Source organism: Suricata suricatta, chromosome 13 (assembly GCF_006229205.1).
Source record: "Suricata suricatta isolate VVHF042 chromosome 13, meerkat_22Aug2017_6uvM2_HiC, whole genome shotgun sequence".
Classification (NCBI taxonomy): Eukaryota; Metazoa; Chordata; class Mammalia; order Carnivora; family Herpestidae; genus Suricata; species Suricata suricatta.
Genome location: NC_043712.1, coordinates 5,304,764 through 5,320,962, shown reverse-complemented (window position 1 = coordinate 5,320,962; position 16,199 = coordinate 5,304,764). Strand labels below are relative to the sequence as shown.

At 57.7% G+C, this 16,199-nt stretch overlaps 1 protein-coding gene across 1 annotated transcript in view; it reads left to right on the top strand.

Annotated features, from left to right (window-relative positions):
* The window catches only part of HMCN2 (hemicentin 2), a gene marked incomplete at its 5' end in the record, with an annotated part of 136,452 nt that overhangs the window by 54,137 nt on the left and 66,116 nt on the right, over positions 1 to 16,199 (top strand). Inside the window, 5 exons of the mRNA XM_029921060.1 lie at positions 2,923 to 3,035; positions 3,158 to 3,317; positions 4,942 to 5,107; positions 13,979 to 14,106; positions 15,488 to 15,735. Coding sequence (XP_029776920.1) covers positions 2,923 to 3,035; positions 3,158 to 3,317; positions 4,942 to 5,107; positions 13,979 to 14,106; positions 15,488 to 15,735 — 815 coding nt within the window. The remainder of the gene's footprint in view (positions 1 to 2,922; positions 3,036 to 3,157; positions 3,318 to 4,941; positions 5,108 to 13,978; positions 14,107 to 15,487; positions 15,736 to 16,199) is intronic.

Below are 16,199 nucleotides of genomic sequence, written 5' to 3'. Positions count from 1 at the left end.
AAAAAGCAATACTTCCATAATACCAGAAACTAAGAACCAGAATACTGTTACATTTTGGTGTGTATCTTTCATACTTTACACACATGTGCGCTTACACATGTACACGTATGCACACTCTCTGAGTAATAGGTTATATGTGATATAAATTATATATAGCTTTACGTACATTGTATGTAAATATTTTTTACATAATATATGCATTCTTTATATACAATGTATCTTTATATACATATTCTTTTTGTATCTAGATTCTTTATTTACACACATACAGAAATATTTACATTGTGTCACTGTCCTGCCTCGGGGATTTGTTTTGACCGTAGATTCTGGTGTGTTCTGAGTACACAGTCCGAAGGCTCAGGTTAAGGCGATGGGCCCCGTGTTTGGAGGAACCCTGAGGCCCTCCCCTGCCCGCTCCTGTCCGGCTTCTCACCGCCGAGAACTCCCGGGGTAACAGCTTGTCTTCCACCTTTGCCCACAATGTCCTGTTCCTTCCTTAGGACAAACCCATTCATGTAGAATTGAGTTTTGATGGATGGCACATTTTTAGGGCTTTTACTGTATTTTACCCAGTTATATTCCCACCCGCAGTGCTGGAGAGTCCCTCTTCCCTTCACCCACCCATCCAGGCACCACCGTTGTTTTTTTTGTTTTAATATTTGTTTATTTTTGGGGGAGAGAGAGCACGTGCCGGCAGGGGAGGGGTGGAGAGAGGAGGAGGCAGGATCCGAGCGGGCGCTGACAGCGGAAAGCCGGATGTGGGGCCCGCCCGAACTTACGAACCGTGAGATCATGGCCAGAGTCAGAGCCAGACGCTCGATCGACTGAGCCCCCGGGGCGCCCCACGACTGTTCTTTTGAACCGAAGACAAGATGATTAAACTTAGTTTGGTTTTATCTTGTCAGTTACCAAGTATGTTAATAATCCTCTATTTTATTTTCATTTTTTTTGTAAAACCCCCTGAGGATGAGCAGGAAGAACGCATTGTTCCCCATTTTCTAGAGGGAAACCAAAGTTCCGAAGGAGGCAGGGTCTAGGATGGTGTCTTGCCTCCTCGTACCTCCAACAGATAGCAGTGATCAAAGCCTGGGTGCGCGTCGCGCGCCAGACCTGTGCGAGGTTCCGCGTGCCTTCTTGTTATTTTCATAACTACTCGAGAGGCGGGGTTCAAGACTCCCCGTTGCGAAGATCCCCTGAGGCTCCCAGAGGCAAGGAACTGCGCAGGATCTCGGGATCAGCAGAGGCTGCCTCCTCCGTGGGGACGGCCCCCTCCTTGGGGACGGCCTCCTCCCTGGGGACGGCCTCCTCCCTGGGGATGGCGCTGGGCGTGACCAAGCTTGTCCTCTTGGCTCCCTTCACTCTCATTCAACAGTAGTCATGGACTTGCAGGCTTGGCCACCTGGGAGGGTCTAGAAGGGTATTTTCCTCCCTAACAGGCGGGTCTCCGTGTTCCTGGCAGAGAGAGCCCGTGGTTTCTGGCGTCCCCTCCCGGCTCGTCTACGCCCGATTTCTCTCCCCCCTTCACTCCGCCCCCCGCACATCTGGACGGTGCCCAGAATGGATCTGGCACTTGTTTTCCAGTTCACTGTGTTCTGTGAATACTGTGTTCCGCCATTTCTCATCTGTCCATCCCTGGAGAGTGGGCAGGGGGTCGGGGTGAATGAGCCTTTTTGCTGATGAGGGAAATAGGCACCAAAAGATTAAGTGGTTGGTCCGAAGCCCCGGAGCAGAGACAGGGCACAGCTGGTGCCCAGGCACAGGTGGCCCTCTGCCCGGGGCATGAGTTCGTGCACGTGGTGGTTGTAGATACTGTGCCCCTTGTGTGCTTTTGTTGAAGTAGCTTTTTTCTTTAAGTCTCATAAAGTATACATAAAACTTACCATTTTATGTTTTAAAAAATTTTTAACGTTTTATTTATTTTTAAGAGATAGAGCGTGAGCAGGGGAGAAGCAGAGACAGAGGGAGACACAGAATCAGAAGCAGGCTCCAGGCTCTGAGCTGTCAGCACAGAGCCTGACGTGGGGCTTGAACCCACGGACTGTGAGATCATGACCTGAGCTGAAGCCAGACGCTCAACCAACTAAACCACCCGGGCGCTCAGAACTTACCATTTTAAAGCCTCCAGTTGCAGTGTGGCTGTCACGACTTCCTGGCTGCAGACCATTGTCATCCTCACAGTGTGAAGTTCGGCCCCGTTGCACACTAGCTGCCCATTTCCCTCTTGCCCAGGCCCTGGCGGCCACCATTCTCCCTTCTGTCTCTGAATTTGCCTCGTCTAGATCCGACAGGGTTTGTCCTGTGTCTGGCTAATTTCATTTAGCCTCACGTTTTCAGGTTTCATCCATGTTAATAGTATGCATCAGACTTTGACTCCTTTTTATTTATTTGTTTAATTTTTTTAGATGGTGTATTTTTTATTTCAGAGAAAGCGAGTGAGCAGGAGCGGAGGGTGAGAGAGAGAGTCCCGAGCAGGCTCCACACTCAGCACAGAGCCGGATGCGGGGCTCGCTCCCACGACTCTGAGTTGGCGCCCTGAGCCAAAATTGAGCATCAGACACTCGAGCGACTGAGCCGTCCGGCGCTTCAGACTTTTACTCCTTTTTAAAGATTTTTAAAAAATGTTTATTTTTGAGAGAGCTTGAGTGAGGGAGGGGCAGAGAGAGAGAGACAGAGACAGAGAATCCAGAGCAGGCTCTGGGCACAAACCCACCAACTGTGACCTGAACTGAAGTTGGATGTTCAACCAACAGCCACCCAGGCGCCCCTACTCTGTTTTAAAGCTCAATGATATTTTATACAGTACCCCACATTTTGTTTCTTCATCATCCAGTCGATAGATATTTGGATTATTTCCCACCTTTTGGCTATTGTGAATAATGCTGCTCTGAACTTTGGTTTTAAAAATTGGTTTGTTTTTGAAAGTGCCCCCTAGAATCCAGCCCACGGCCACCCACCATGTCACCAATGAAGGGGTTCCCATCTCCCTCCCCTGTGTGGCCTCAGGGGTCCCCACCCCCACCATCACCTGGACCAAGGTAGGAGGAGCCTGTAACCCTCAGGGTACCCAGAGGGTGGGCCCAGTGCATCATGGGAAGGGCATTATGCAAATCGCCCTGGGGTGTGAGCATCACTGCTGTCTCCGGTGACTCCACTGCAGGAATCCAGCGCCCTGACCTCCATGGGTCCCCACTTCAACGTGAGCACAGACGGCACCCTGGTCATCGCCCGGCCGTCTGCCCAGGACGCGGGGGCCTACGTCTGCACGGCCACCAACGCTGTGGGCTTCTCCAGCCAGGAGATGCGGCTTTCTGTCAACAGTGAGTGACGGCCACCCTCTGTCCTGGGAGAGGGGCGGGGCAGGCATGGAGGAAGGGGCAGGGACACGCTGGCCTTTCCTGGATCTTCCTCTCCCCCCATCAATCCTGCCTCTAAATTCTTCCCATCGGGCACGTGGACCAAAGCCATCCTGTGCCAGCGCACTGCCCTCGGCGTCGTGGGCGTGCTCTGAGGGCGGCTCCAGGTCAGCCCTTTGTAAGCAGGTGTAGGAAGCCACCACATCCGCAAGCCTTGGAAAAGCCCCGGCCCTTCCCGTCTTGGCAGCCCCCTCGTCGCCACTCTTCCTCCGACTCCTCTGGCCTCCATTCAGTTTCTTAAATGGTCCTTCCTGCCTCAGGGCCTTTGAACGAACAGTTCCTCCCTTGGAACTCCCTTTCCCCCTCTTGGGCCGGCTGGTTTCTCCCATTGGTCACACATCTGCTCTGACTCCTCAGACGCAGTCAAGCCGCTTTGCTGTAGTCTCTCGGGAACGTCCCCTTTGTAACTATGGTCAGATCCTCGTGTGCTGAACTGTTTGGTACCAGTGTTCCCCGTGAGGACAGGGCAGAATCCGCCTCCTTTCCTGCTGCTTCCCCGCACTCACGCGGAGCTGGGCGCTCAGGAACTGCTGGAACGAGGAGCAGATGCGCAGCCGAGTTTTTCTATATATCCTCACAACCAGCACTTTTATGCCACAAAAAAAATTTTTTTAAAGGGGAGATTTTCTCTCTAAACGAGTGTGTAAGGGAATGCGTGAGGGCTGCATGGTCTGGATGTCCCCAGCCGGCTAGCTTGATTATTTAAAAAAAATTGTTTTTAATGTTTATTTATTTTTGAGACATAGATCATGAGTAGAAGAGGGGCTGAGAGAGAGGGAGACACAGAATCCGAAGCAGGCTCCAGGCTCCGAGCTGTCAGCACAGAGCCCGACGTGAGGCTTGAACCCACGGACTGTGAGATCATGACCTGAGCCGAAGTCAGACACCCAACTCACTGAGCCCCCCGGGCACCCCAACTAGCTTAATTAGTATGGCTTAGACCCGCACTGGTGCTGTCAGTGTATGAGCAGTGGCTAGAAATGTAGGGGGGCATAGGGAGGAGGGGGCGACGGGGTAGTCTCCGTCATTAGGAGCCTTGCATTTGATGGGAGAAAGCGGTGATGTGCACGGATTATTTTACGCCCCCCTGCTCGGAGTTTGAGGCCCGGGGGACGCTGTGCGTCATCTGGTGGTTGACATCCTAAGAATGACTGGGGTGACCCCCGGGGGAGAAGCAGACAGAGAAGATGAGGACAGAAGCTGCCGGAGTGTCCCCGGGGAAGGGGCAGCGGGGTGAGAAGAAGCTAGCAGGTAGGAGATGTTGGAGCAGGAGTGACCGTGTCGGGTCATGGAAGCAAGCTGAGCATTCAGAGGGAGGGGACCGGTGGAGAGGTGGAGGCGGGGACGGGGGAGCCGTGAGGTCCGGGGCCGCCCCACACCCGCACTTTCTCCTGAGAGCAGAGCCCACCCACCCTCTGCACCTCCCAGGGTGGACCTCCGCTCCCTGGGGCGGCTGTCCTGGTCCCCTTTGGCCTCCACGCAGCGGCCTCCTGCCCGGCTCACAGCCCCCGTGTGCTCCTGCCAACAGCTGAACCCAGGATCCGTGTGAATGGGTCACGTGATGCAGATGAGCCTCTCAGAGTCACGGCCAAGGCTGGCGATGAGGTGACCCTGGACTGCGAGGCCCAGGGCTCCCCGCCCCCGCTGGTCACCTGGACCAAGGACCTGCGCCCTGTGCCACCTGCCACCGACAGGTAACCGATCGAGTGCCCTTGGACCTGGAAATGGGCAGAGCTTGGGGTTTGAGGAAACTGGCCTCAAGGTGGCCGGTGACCCAGCCAGTGTCTGGGCGACTCCCAGAGCAGGGTGCGTGTTCAAGTTCACAGGCAGCGCTTTTGTCTGTGACCCCCTGAAGCCTGGCAGGGGGCCCCTGAGAGAGCACGGATGCCCAGGGTGAGAGCCCTTGAAGGTCATGTGCCCCGCGCTCCAGCACCGGCCGCTGGGGCTGCATCCTTGTTATTGGAGCCGACTGAGGCGCTCGTGGTCACCGGCTAGACAAGAGCCACCCCCTGGCTGGACGGGTCCCCCCCTGTGTCCGCGTCCTCGTCCGCCCCTCAGACCAGGTGTCTGGCGGCTGGGCTCTCTGACTCAGCTTCTCTCCCACCATCAGGGATGCTGGGAGCGGGCAGAGAGGGAGGCCATCCCCGCCTCCGCCAGGCAGGCCTCGGGGAGATGGTGTTTCCAGACAAGAAGGGCCTCGAAACTCCGGGGGCTCTTGACTTTGGAGCCCAGGGCGTGGGAGGCTCTGGTCAGTGACCTCAGTCCTGGCAAGGCCTTTGAGAAGTTCCAGACCCAGAAGGTCTCACCGCCCCTCCCCGCACCCCCCGACACCCACACGTGTGTCTGTGTGTCTAGAACATCTGTCTGGCGAGCCCTTCCAAACCGCGAAGCCCGCACCCCTGAAGGCGCTGGGGCCCGTGCCTGGCCGGGGTCTGCAGCGCCCCCAGCCCCACGCCCTGTTGGTGTCCCTGCCGCCGCGTGTCGTTGGACTGGTGGGGGGAGGCCGGGGGAGCCCGCATCTCCCCCCGAGAAAGCCTGGTGTCAGTTCCTCTGCTTGGGAGGCGGCGGCCGGCGGGTGATTATTTATGGCTCCTGGCTGAGTGGCGGAGCCAGTACCCAATTGTTCACCCCTCCTCGTTGTGATGTGTTAATAGGTCAGCCGGGAGCCATAAATCGTGGGAGCCATTTGTGCAATCTGAGTCCTGTGCTGTTCCTTCTCCCCCAGCCTCTCCACTTCTTTCTTTTTTTTTTAAGTTTTAAATGTTTTATTTATTTTTGAGAGAGAGAGAAACAGCATGAGCAGGGGAGGGGCAGAAAGAGAGGGAGACACAGAATCCAAAGACAGACCCCAGGTTCTGAGCGGTCAGCACAGAGCCCGACGCGGGGCTCGAACCCACGAACTATGAGATCATGACCTGAGCTGAAGCTCGATGCTTCACCGATGGAGCCACCCAGGCGCCCCTGTCCCTTCCACTTCCTTCTGGCTGACAGCGTTCCCGGGACGATTCTCCCGGGAGATTCTCGGAGTTTATCCAGATGAGGATGAAAAGCTGCCTGCGGTGCGGGTGGGGCTGAGGCCGGGAGTGCATCCCACCTGGCTGAGGACCCCGGGTGCTGAGGACCCCGGGTGCGGCCGCGCCTCCTCTTGCTCCGCCTGTGATGTGGACGATGTTGAAATAACGCTCACTGTTTGCGATTCAGTGACGGTGGCGCGGGGTGTAGTGTGTCATCCGGGGCTGGAAAGGTACTGCCTCAGATGCCACGTCACGGCTGCTGCTGTTCACTAAGGCGCCATTTCTCGTTAAAATATATATATAAGTATTTATTTATTTTGAGAGAAAGAGAGCACGAGCAGGGGAGGGGAAGAGAGAAAGAGGGAAAATCCAAGCAGGCTCCACGCTCAGCGAGGGGCCGGACGCAGGGCTTGAGCCCACGAACCATGAGATCACGACCTGAGCCAAAATCGAGATTCAGGTGCTTAACTGACTGAGTCACCCGGCGCCCCATATTCTCACCTACTTTTTAAAATATGCAAGCTTTTTTGAGGTGCAATTTGCATGGGGGACCATTCCGGGTTTTGGCGTATTCAGGAGGGTGTGACCACACGCAGCCACTTTTAGGACACTCCCAGGACCTCATCCCCTAACCCCACACTCACTGGTAGCCGCCTCCATTCCCGCCCTTGCCCCTCCAGCCCGTGTCAACCCATCCTCTGCTTTCTGTTCGGGGATCTCTATTCCGGATGTCTCGGAGAAATGGAATCGTGGAAGGTGTGGCTTTGGCGTCTGGTTCCTCGCACTCAGCACGTTTTGGAGGCCCGTCCGTGCAGCAGCATTGGATCTGCACTTCATTCTTTTTGCGGCTGAACGATGCTCCCTTGTGTGGAGAGGCCGCCTCTGTCTGTTCCTCCACCTGTGGGAGGACCTTTCGGTTGTTGTCCTTGCTGGCGACCGGGAGTGACCTCAGCGACTTTGATGGCCTTCGCAGGCTCTTCGGGCCTCCCTGTGGCCCCCACAGCCTGCCCCCCAGAGCTGAGCTTTCCTCGCAGACGCACCGCTGTCCTTAGTCATACGAGCATTCAGCCAGAAAACAGAGATTTAGAAAGAACCCCGGGCCATACGCGCCGAGGGAGCGGAGCGTGGCGGTGCTGGGCAGGGAACGGGCTTGCTGTCTGTCGGCTCCCTCGCTTCCCCACCCCTTTTCCCTCTTCCTTCTCCTGGGAGGGTCCCTAGGGTCTGCTGCCCCCCAAGCTGCCGTTCTGGAAGCTTGTGAACTTATTTCAGTGCCTCGCAGGTGTCCGTGGGCCTCCAGGACCCAGAACCTCCTCTTCCTGCCGAGCCTTGTGAACCGCCAGCTCGTCTGGGGTGCCCCTTCCTCTGTCCCCGGGGATGAAGGGCCAGCACCAGCTCTGTGGTGCCCAGGGCCGGTCTTCCCTGACCCCGTGTGATGCTGGCCAGCCCTGGCTGTGGTTAGTTCCCCGGTAGCGCTGTGGGGTGGTCAGGCTGAGGACCGCGATGTGGGTGAGCCTTGTGGGCCTCCCCCATGTCCCTGTGGGCAGGACGGCCCTGCGTTTCCAGCCCTCCTGGAGGGGCCTGGGGTGAGCGGCCGGGTGCCCAGTGCGCTGAGGAGGACACAGTACAAGGGGTGGGGAAAGCTGGGATTCTGACCTTCTGACTCCCGGGGCTGGGTGCTAACACACACACACACACACACACACACACACGTGCAGAGATGTGCACACACACGGGCGGGTGCACAGGCACATGCACAGACAGACACAAACACACGGGGACATGCACGCAGACAGGAGAACGTGCTGACGCATTTTCATCAGCTTTCTGGGCCAAGCTCATGCGGGCCACTGCTCTCTTTGGAGGGTCTAAAGAACATTCTGGCCTCCTCTGTCCTTTGTAAGTAAGTCCTAACAGAAAACAGTATGAGCTTGCGTTTCACTAAACCCTAAACCACTCACCTGTGTCCACAACCCCTTCCAATTTGTTCTAGAAGCTTTGCCAGAATTAAACTTTGTGCACCTTCTCTTCTGCCTTCATCATTGATATTTTTTCCCCCATTTACCCATTTTCTTGATTCATCCTGGCCCTTGTCACTTGCTTTTCATTTAAAGGGCAAAAGAACATTCCAGGCGCTCAGCTCTCACGGTTGCTAAGCTCTGCCTCTGTTTGGGGCATACGCTCCATTGCCAGTTTTCAGCGCTAATAAATGGGCTGTTGGAACTTCGACCCACAAGTGCTCCTCTTTATCTGCTGGGTCATTTCCATGGGGGATCGTCCCCAAAGCAAACAGCTGAGTCCGAGGGTGGGAACGGGGGCCTTTTACCCCGTGAGGCCTGCTTCTTGGGAAAAGACTGTCCGCGCCATGACCCAGGACTGATGCTGCAGGATCCGTGCGCAGTCTCGTGTGCCCAGGCCCGTGCTGCAGCCGCATTAGAGAGAAAGGGCTCCCGGAGAGACACCGGGCTCCGGCTGTGCGTGACATCGCGCAGCAAGACACCTGGGATCCCATCCCACCCTTGTCCCCACCGCGTTGGGTGAACGCAGGCAAGACCCTTCCCCCTTCTGGGCCTCAGTCTTCCCGTCTGAGAAATGAAAGGGCTTGGCAGGGACGACGGTGGCCGGAGGGCTCCTGGTGGCTCCGGTCCCGGGATCTCTGGTCCCGGGATGCTGGGGCGAGGCGGTGTTTCCAGGCAACTGTGTTTGTTTGTGGTTCCCATGTGAGGCCGGGACAGCTGTGAGCGCTCTTGGCCCCGGCCCCGGCTTTCCAGCTCCCGGGGGCCAGGGGCCAGACGCCTCCGGGGAAGGAGGGGGGTAAGCTGGCTGAGAGGGGACAGTGAGTGCATGGGGCACCCAAGGATGCTGCAGGGCACTCAGCTCGCCCGCCCCCCTCTCTGGGCCCAGTTAGCCCTGAGCGAGCGCAGAGGTGCGGCCGGGTTCTGCTGCTCCAGAGAAAAGCGGCCTCCTCACTGCAAGCCCGGGGCTTGGCAGCCACGCCCCAGTGCCCTCCTGCAGGGCCTTGTTCTTGGTGGATCCTCACAGGTTGTGGTGGTTCCCGGCCTAGCAAGGGGTCTTATTAGCTCAGGGCCGCAGCAGCTCCATTTTCAGAGACCGGTCAAGTGCAATACGGTTCAGAACCGAACACCTAGCACCTTGGCTGGGAGCATGGTTGCAGCATCCAAAGTCAAGTCCGCACTCTGCCCTGACCCGCTGGGTGGCCTCTGCTCTCTGGGTCTCAGTTTTGTCCTCTGCGGAAGAGGGTGCTCAGGGCGGGCTGGGAGTTTCGAGTGAGTTTCAGGCACAGCAGGTGTGCCGGACGCACAGGCGGCCGTGCTCAGTGACGACAGTCATCTGTGCTGGAGGAACCGGCTCTGCCCCTTGGCTCGTTCTCCCCGTCTCTCCTCTGGGGTGCTCGTCCCTCCTCCTAAACTCTCCAGACTGCCTTTTCCACTTGGGGCTTCCTTACACGGGTCCGGGGTGTGGCGAGGCCCCAGCAGGGAGGGGAGGGTCTGAGCGACCATCAGTGGGCGAAGCGCGGGCCGGCTGGTGCCCTGCCCTGGCCCAGCAGACACGGGCCCCATGGGCATGTGGTGGGTCTACAGGGAAAGGACCAGCCCCCCGGTGAGCTGGGTGACTGTGGGGAGCGGCGTTCATTTGACAGCCACCGAGTCACCTCCTGGAAGGCTCTGTGCTCGTGCAGTGAGGTCAGGGGAGGGGGAGCGGCACATGGCCCTCTAGAAACGGGGGCAGCAGGATGGGCACCAGGGGACCCAGCCAGAGGGGCCGGGTGTAGACGAGCCACCTGCACTCCTGACAGCCTGAAGATGAGAGCATTTTCTCTGCCCCTGCGGCAGCCGCCCCTCCCCGAGCCCCAGGGCTCGCTGTCAGTGAATGATGAATGAATGGATGAATGAATGAATGAATGGATGAATGAATGAGCAGCTGGCTGAGCTGGGCTCCAGGCAACTCAGAGCAGGGCATCTGTCAGGGAGGGCTTGGGGGAGGGGGGACTGGGGTGTGTGCCGCCTTGAAGGGAGGCTGGAGGGCAGAAGGGAGCCCAGGCTAGAGGGGACACAGCTGAGCAGCAGTGGGGAAGGGCGTGTGTGTGTGTGTGTGTGTGTGTGTGTGTGTGTGTGTGCAGCTGGGATTTGCCGTCACATATTCATTGAGCAGCTGCTATGGGTCAGGGCCCGTGTTAAGGGCTGGGGACATGGCAGGAGCCCAGCTCTCCCCTTCTGGAAGCATCAACGTTGACAGGTGATGACAGGTGTGATGAAAGCCGCAGTGGCCCCAGGACCGGGTGCCCAGATGCAGGGCACCTCCCGGGCAGTAGGGGCGGCTCTCCTGAGCCACAAAGAGCGAGAAGGGGCTGGGGAGGTAACCCGAGTGAGGCCGCAGCCCCGGTGCGTGCCGGGAATGAGGCAGACGGTGTAGCCCAGGCATCTGCCTGACCCTGAGCACTTTCTGTCGGGCGCCCTTTGGTCTCTCTGTGCAGGTAGGCGCCCCCCTTGAGCTCTGAGAACCGGGGGTCCCGGCAGGGCAGGGAGGCCCCTCTCAGATCCGATCCCCCCATCTGTGTGTCTGTGTGACCCTTGCGGCTGCAGCCATCGGTGAAGACTCCAGCCCAATGCGCGTCATAGACAGGACTTTCCTGGTTCTCGTCTCGGTGCCTCGGGGAACCGGCTGGCTGTTCAGGCTGCCGCCGCTCAGGCCACACGCACGCAGCTGCAGTGTTCTCCCGGGCCCCCAACCCCCGGGCTGCAGCCCCCTGACCTGCAGAGCGTTTGAGAAAGGGGAGGGAGAGCTGGGTCACAGGCCAGGGCGGAAAAGAAGGCTGCGACAGGAAGGGGAAAGGACAGGCAGCTGTGGGGGTTCCCGGGCTCCGCCTACTGGACTTGAGGCATCAAGGCAGGAGGCCTTCCTGGAGGAGGTGATGTCTAAGTATGGAAGGCCGAGGCTGTGTAATCCGGGTGAGAAGGAGGTGGAGGAGTGCCCCAGGTAGAAAGAATGGCATGTGCAAAGGGACGGAGGTGAGATGAACCTGGTCCTTCTAGGAAGAACTGTGGTCCATCAGGGGTGGGGAAGGGGGCTGGTCCGTGCAGGGCTACACAGGCCAGGAGGCTATGCTTGGGTTTTGGCCAGCAAGCAGTGGGCAGCCACAGAGGGCTTTTTTTTTTTTTTTAATTTATTTTTGAGAGACAGAGAGAGACAGTGGAAGCAGGGGAGGGTCAGAGAGAGAGGGAGATACAGAATCCAAAGACAGGTTCCAGGCTCTGAGCTGTCAGCACAGAGCCTGATGCGGGGCTCAAACCCACAAACCATGAGATCATGACCCGAGCCGAAGTCGGATGCTCAACCGACTGAGCTGTCCAGGTGCCCCACACAGAGGGCTTTAAAGCAAAGCAGTAGTATGGCCATTCTGTCAGTGATGGCAGACACGGGCTCCACGGGGCAGGTAGTGAAGGGGTCCTTTGGCCCCTGCGAGGCCTCAGCTTGTCCATCTGTAAGATGGGTTCTCCCTTCACTCCATTTTTCCTTTGTGGTAAACAAGCAGCGTTCCCTTTCTGAGAAGTGACTGGGGCTGGTCGTTGGAAAGACAAGATGCCTACTTTCATCCGTGGGAATTTTCTGCTTCTGGAAATTTCTTTTATTATTATTTAAAGCTTATTTATTTTGAGAGAGACAGAGAGTGCACATGTGCAAGTAGGGGAGGAGAAGGAGGAGAGAGAGAGAGAGAGAGAGAGAGAGAGAGAGAGAGAGAGAGAGAGAGAGAGAATCCCAAGCAGGCTCCAAGCTTTCAGCAGAACCCAGTGTGGGGCTCACACTCAAGAACCGTGAGATCATGACCTGAGCCAAAACTGAGAGTCTGATGCTTAAGTGACTGAGCCACCCAGGCGCCCCCTTCTTATTTTTTTCCCAGAAGCTCCCAGTTCCTATCCTTTAAAGATCTTGTTGAGGGAGAGAGAGAGAGAGAGAGAGAGAGAGAGAGCGAGCAAGCAAGGGGTTCTGTGCTCTCTGAAGCCCTCAAAGCTAGAAGGCAGCCTGAATAAAGGAATGCAGGGCCCCTCGGGGGCCCCCATGTGAACGTTGTGAACAGTGCAAAACTGCCTTGTGTATTGTTTATGCGTGTGGTGTCGTCACCATGGGAACAGCCTTTGTCCAGCACCTTTCTGCCCCGGCCCTGTGCTCTGCATTAGGCCGTTCGGGTCTTTGGATGATCCTACGAAGGATAAGCACTACTATTGCCTCTAGTTTCCAGAAAGAGACCAGTGAGGCACAGAGAGGTTAAGTAAACAGGCCAGCCTCACACAGCAAGCACGCAGCCCAGCAGGGTTGGATCCAGGCAGTCCGGCCCAAGGCCTGGGCTCTAAGGCCACCATGCAGCGTGTCGCTTACAACTATCCTCGGAGAACTTGCTCCACGTGCCTGCTGGATGCTACGGAGGAGTGCGTGCTGGGCAGGGGGGATTATTACCCCATCTTACAGATGGGCAGACAGAGGTCTGGCAGGCCCAAACTAGTAGCCCGAGGTTGCACAGGCAGGCAGTAGCCAGCAATACTGACCTGTTTGAGAATCAGGTGCCCTGCACTTTGCTTGCACCTGCCGGCGATGTGGGGACTGTCCCCTCCGATCAGCAGAGGAGGAAGCCAGCACCCAGCAGAAAGGGGCATGGGGACCCCAGACCTGTTGGACTCTAGAACCCAGCTGTGTACTGGGTCCCCCGCCCCCACACCGGCCGCTTGCAGTTGGGGCCAGCTGGGGCCAGTGGCTGCAGCGTCCTCCTCAATTCATAGGGACAGGGGCCTCATGGAGCCAGCACATATGGGCCGGTGACATCATGTCTGCTGGGGCCCCTTGGGGTGCAGCCCAGCTGCAGGAGCCTGGCTGGGGGTCCCAGATCCCCTTGGGATGGGGGCCAGGTGGCTTTAGCAATGTAGGCCAGAGTAGAGGGGCGATAACGAGGGGCCGGCACGGCTTTCTCCCAAGGGCCCAACGCAGTGCTGGATTCAGAGTGCGGCCAGACCTGGCCCTTAGCCTTAGAGGGCCTCTGGGCCGGCCTTTCTCCCCTGGAAGCCATGGGAAGGGTGTGCAACGGGGCCTCATCCCTGAGGCAGGGGGTGCAGGAGAAGAGAGGGAGTTACTTGGTGACCCTGTGCCAGGGTCTGGCCTGAGCCCCCATGGAATCTGGTCATCTGCCCCAGACACAGGCCGTCTTGGTATGCCCATTGTTCAGATGAGGAAAATAGAGGCTCCAAGAGGCGAAGGGACTTGCTTCACCCAGGTAGGAAGAGTTCAGAGTGTGGACCCAAACCCAAGCCGTGGGTTCCCAGTCCAGTGCTCTCCATGTCTTAGACCAGTTGGGGTGGGACGTGGCCCTGGTCGGGGAAGTAGAGGCAGGGCAGAGCGGGGAAGACTGAGGGGTGGATGGGTGGTGGACACAGCCTCAGTCCTGGCAGGCTTCCCGGGGGAAGTGGCTGTTCAAGTTGGGTCTTGAGGTCTTCCTGGCGGGGCTGGGATTGGGCGGGGTCTCACCAGTGCCCCTCCCTCCTGCAGGCATCGCCTCCTGCCGTCGGGCTCCCTGCGTCTGGCCCAGGCCCAGGTCGGTGACAGCGGCCTTTACAGATGCATGGCCACCAACCCTGCTGGGTCTGCTTCCCAGCACTACATCCTCCGGGTGCAAGGTAGGGCCCGGGGTTGGCGGCCTGGGTCTCGCCCACGGTCCCGCCCTTCCCTTCCTCTTTCTCAGGCCTTCTCAGTGCCTTTCCCTATCTGCAGGCACCCCTGCTTTTGTTTTTGTTTTTGAAGTTTATTTATTTTTGAGAGATGGAGCGTGAGCAGCAGAGGGTCATAGAGAGAGGGAGACACAGAATCCAATGCAGGCTCCAGGCTCTGAGCTGTCAGCACAGAGCCCAACGCGGGGCTCGAACCCACGAACCATGAGATCATGACCAGAGCCGAAGTCGGACGCTTAACTGACTGAGCCACCCAGGTGCCCCCATCCACATTTTTAAACAATTGAGGGAAAAAAACCCAAATAACATTTTGTGATGTGTGAAAATCACATGAGATTCAGATTTCAGCGTCCATAAAGCCAGCATCGTTAGGGCCTGGGATTCATTAATGTGTGGTCTCTGGCTTCTGTCACCCCGCGGTGGCCAGTTGAGAAGTTGAGAGAGAGGCCGTCTGGCCCGCAAAGCCTGAAATACTTCCTCTCTTGCTTTTTATGGGAAAAGAGACCCTGATCTCAGCTAGCGCCCCACTTTACCGGATTTGAGTCTTGACTCTGCTACCGCGGACTGGCTGTGTGACCTTGGCCAGCCGCACGGCCTCTCTGAGCCTTGGTTTCCTCCTCCGCAAACTGGGGGCCACAGTCATGGCCATCCCATAGTTTCAGAAGGGGAATGGGCACAGTGAAACCTGCTATTGTTTTCAGCAGGTGTGGGGGCGGGCAGGGCATGTATACCCTCGTCTTCCTGGACATCGAAGCCCTGGGGTGGAGGGTGGGGGTGGGGTGACGCAGGGAAGCCGCCTGGATTCCCAGTCAGACAGACTCAGGGTTGATAGGCTCCAGCTCCTATCAGTCTGAGGGGGTGGGTGACTCTGGTCAGTCACATAACCCTTCTGACCCTCAGTTTCTTCATCTGCAAAATGGGCATGGTATCAGCTGCCTGTAGGAAAGACCAAATGAGACAAAGGAGATGTCACTGTGGAAGAAATGAACACCACCATCTCCCTCAGCCCAGGGAAGGGAGGGAGCAGGGGTAGGGGGATGGTGGGGAGGGTGGGTGAGGTGAGGCTGAGGAGAAAGGAGCTGAGCGCCCGAAGAACGATTCTGCGATGAGGGGCCAGATCCTATTCACTTTTGGGGGGGACCACATGGGGCACCCTGCTGTCCTTTCCTGACAAGATGAGGAATAATCAGCCCCAGGCTGCCCCTTACAGTGAGTTCTGCTACCTGGCGAGGTCAGGAAGTAAGGGCGGGCGGGCTCTCTCCGTGGGTCTGGGCTCTGAGACCCCCACCAGGACCCCAGGGACTGGACACCCCCCCGCGGGGCCCTTCAGTGCCCCCGCAGGTGCAGCGGGGCCCGCGGGTCCTGAAGGTGCTGGCGGGAGAGATTCTGGACCTGAACTGTGTGGCCGAGGGCAGCCCGGAGCCCCGGTTGAACTGGTCCAAGGACGGGGTGGCCCTGGGCAGCGGGAGCCCCGACGGCTCCGTCCACTTCTCAGCGGTCCAGACCTCCGACTCTGGGCTGTACCGCTGCGAGGCTTCCAACAGCGCCGGCGTGGATGCCTGGGAGCTGGAGCTTACGGTGCTGGGTGAGTCTCCCCGGAGGCCGGGACTCGCCCCTCCCCCTCCCCACCCCACCCCGACAGCAGCCTGCGCTCTGAGATTCCTTTTTTTAAACGTATATTTATTTTTTAAGAGAGACACAGAGCGTGAGCAGGAGAGGGGCAGAGAGAGAGGGAGAGCAGGCTCCGGGCTCTGAGCTGTTGGGGCCCCTGAGCCTCTGAGATTCTTAACCCCTTCCTTCCTCCCGGCCTCCAGCTCCTGAGGTGGTGGGACCGTCCAGGGTCAGCCCTGTGGGTTCCCTCTGCTGTGGGGTGGCCAGAAGGTTCCATGGGATTGTGATCAAAGAGCAGGGGCCTGGGCGGAGGCTCAGCTGCTCCCCCTTTCTGGCTGGACGACTAGGCCTGTTCTTTACACTCTCTGATCCTCAGCTTTTTTATTTTTTTAATGTTTTTATTTATTTTTGAGAGAGAGAGAGAGAGAGAG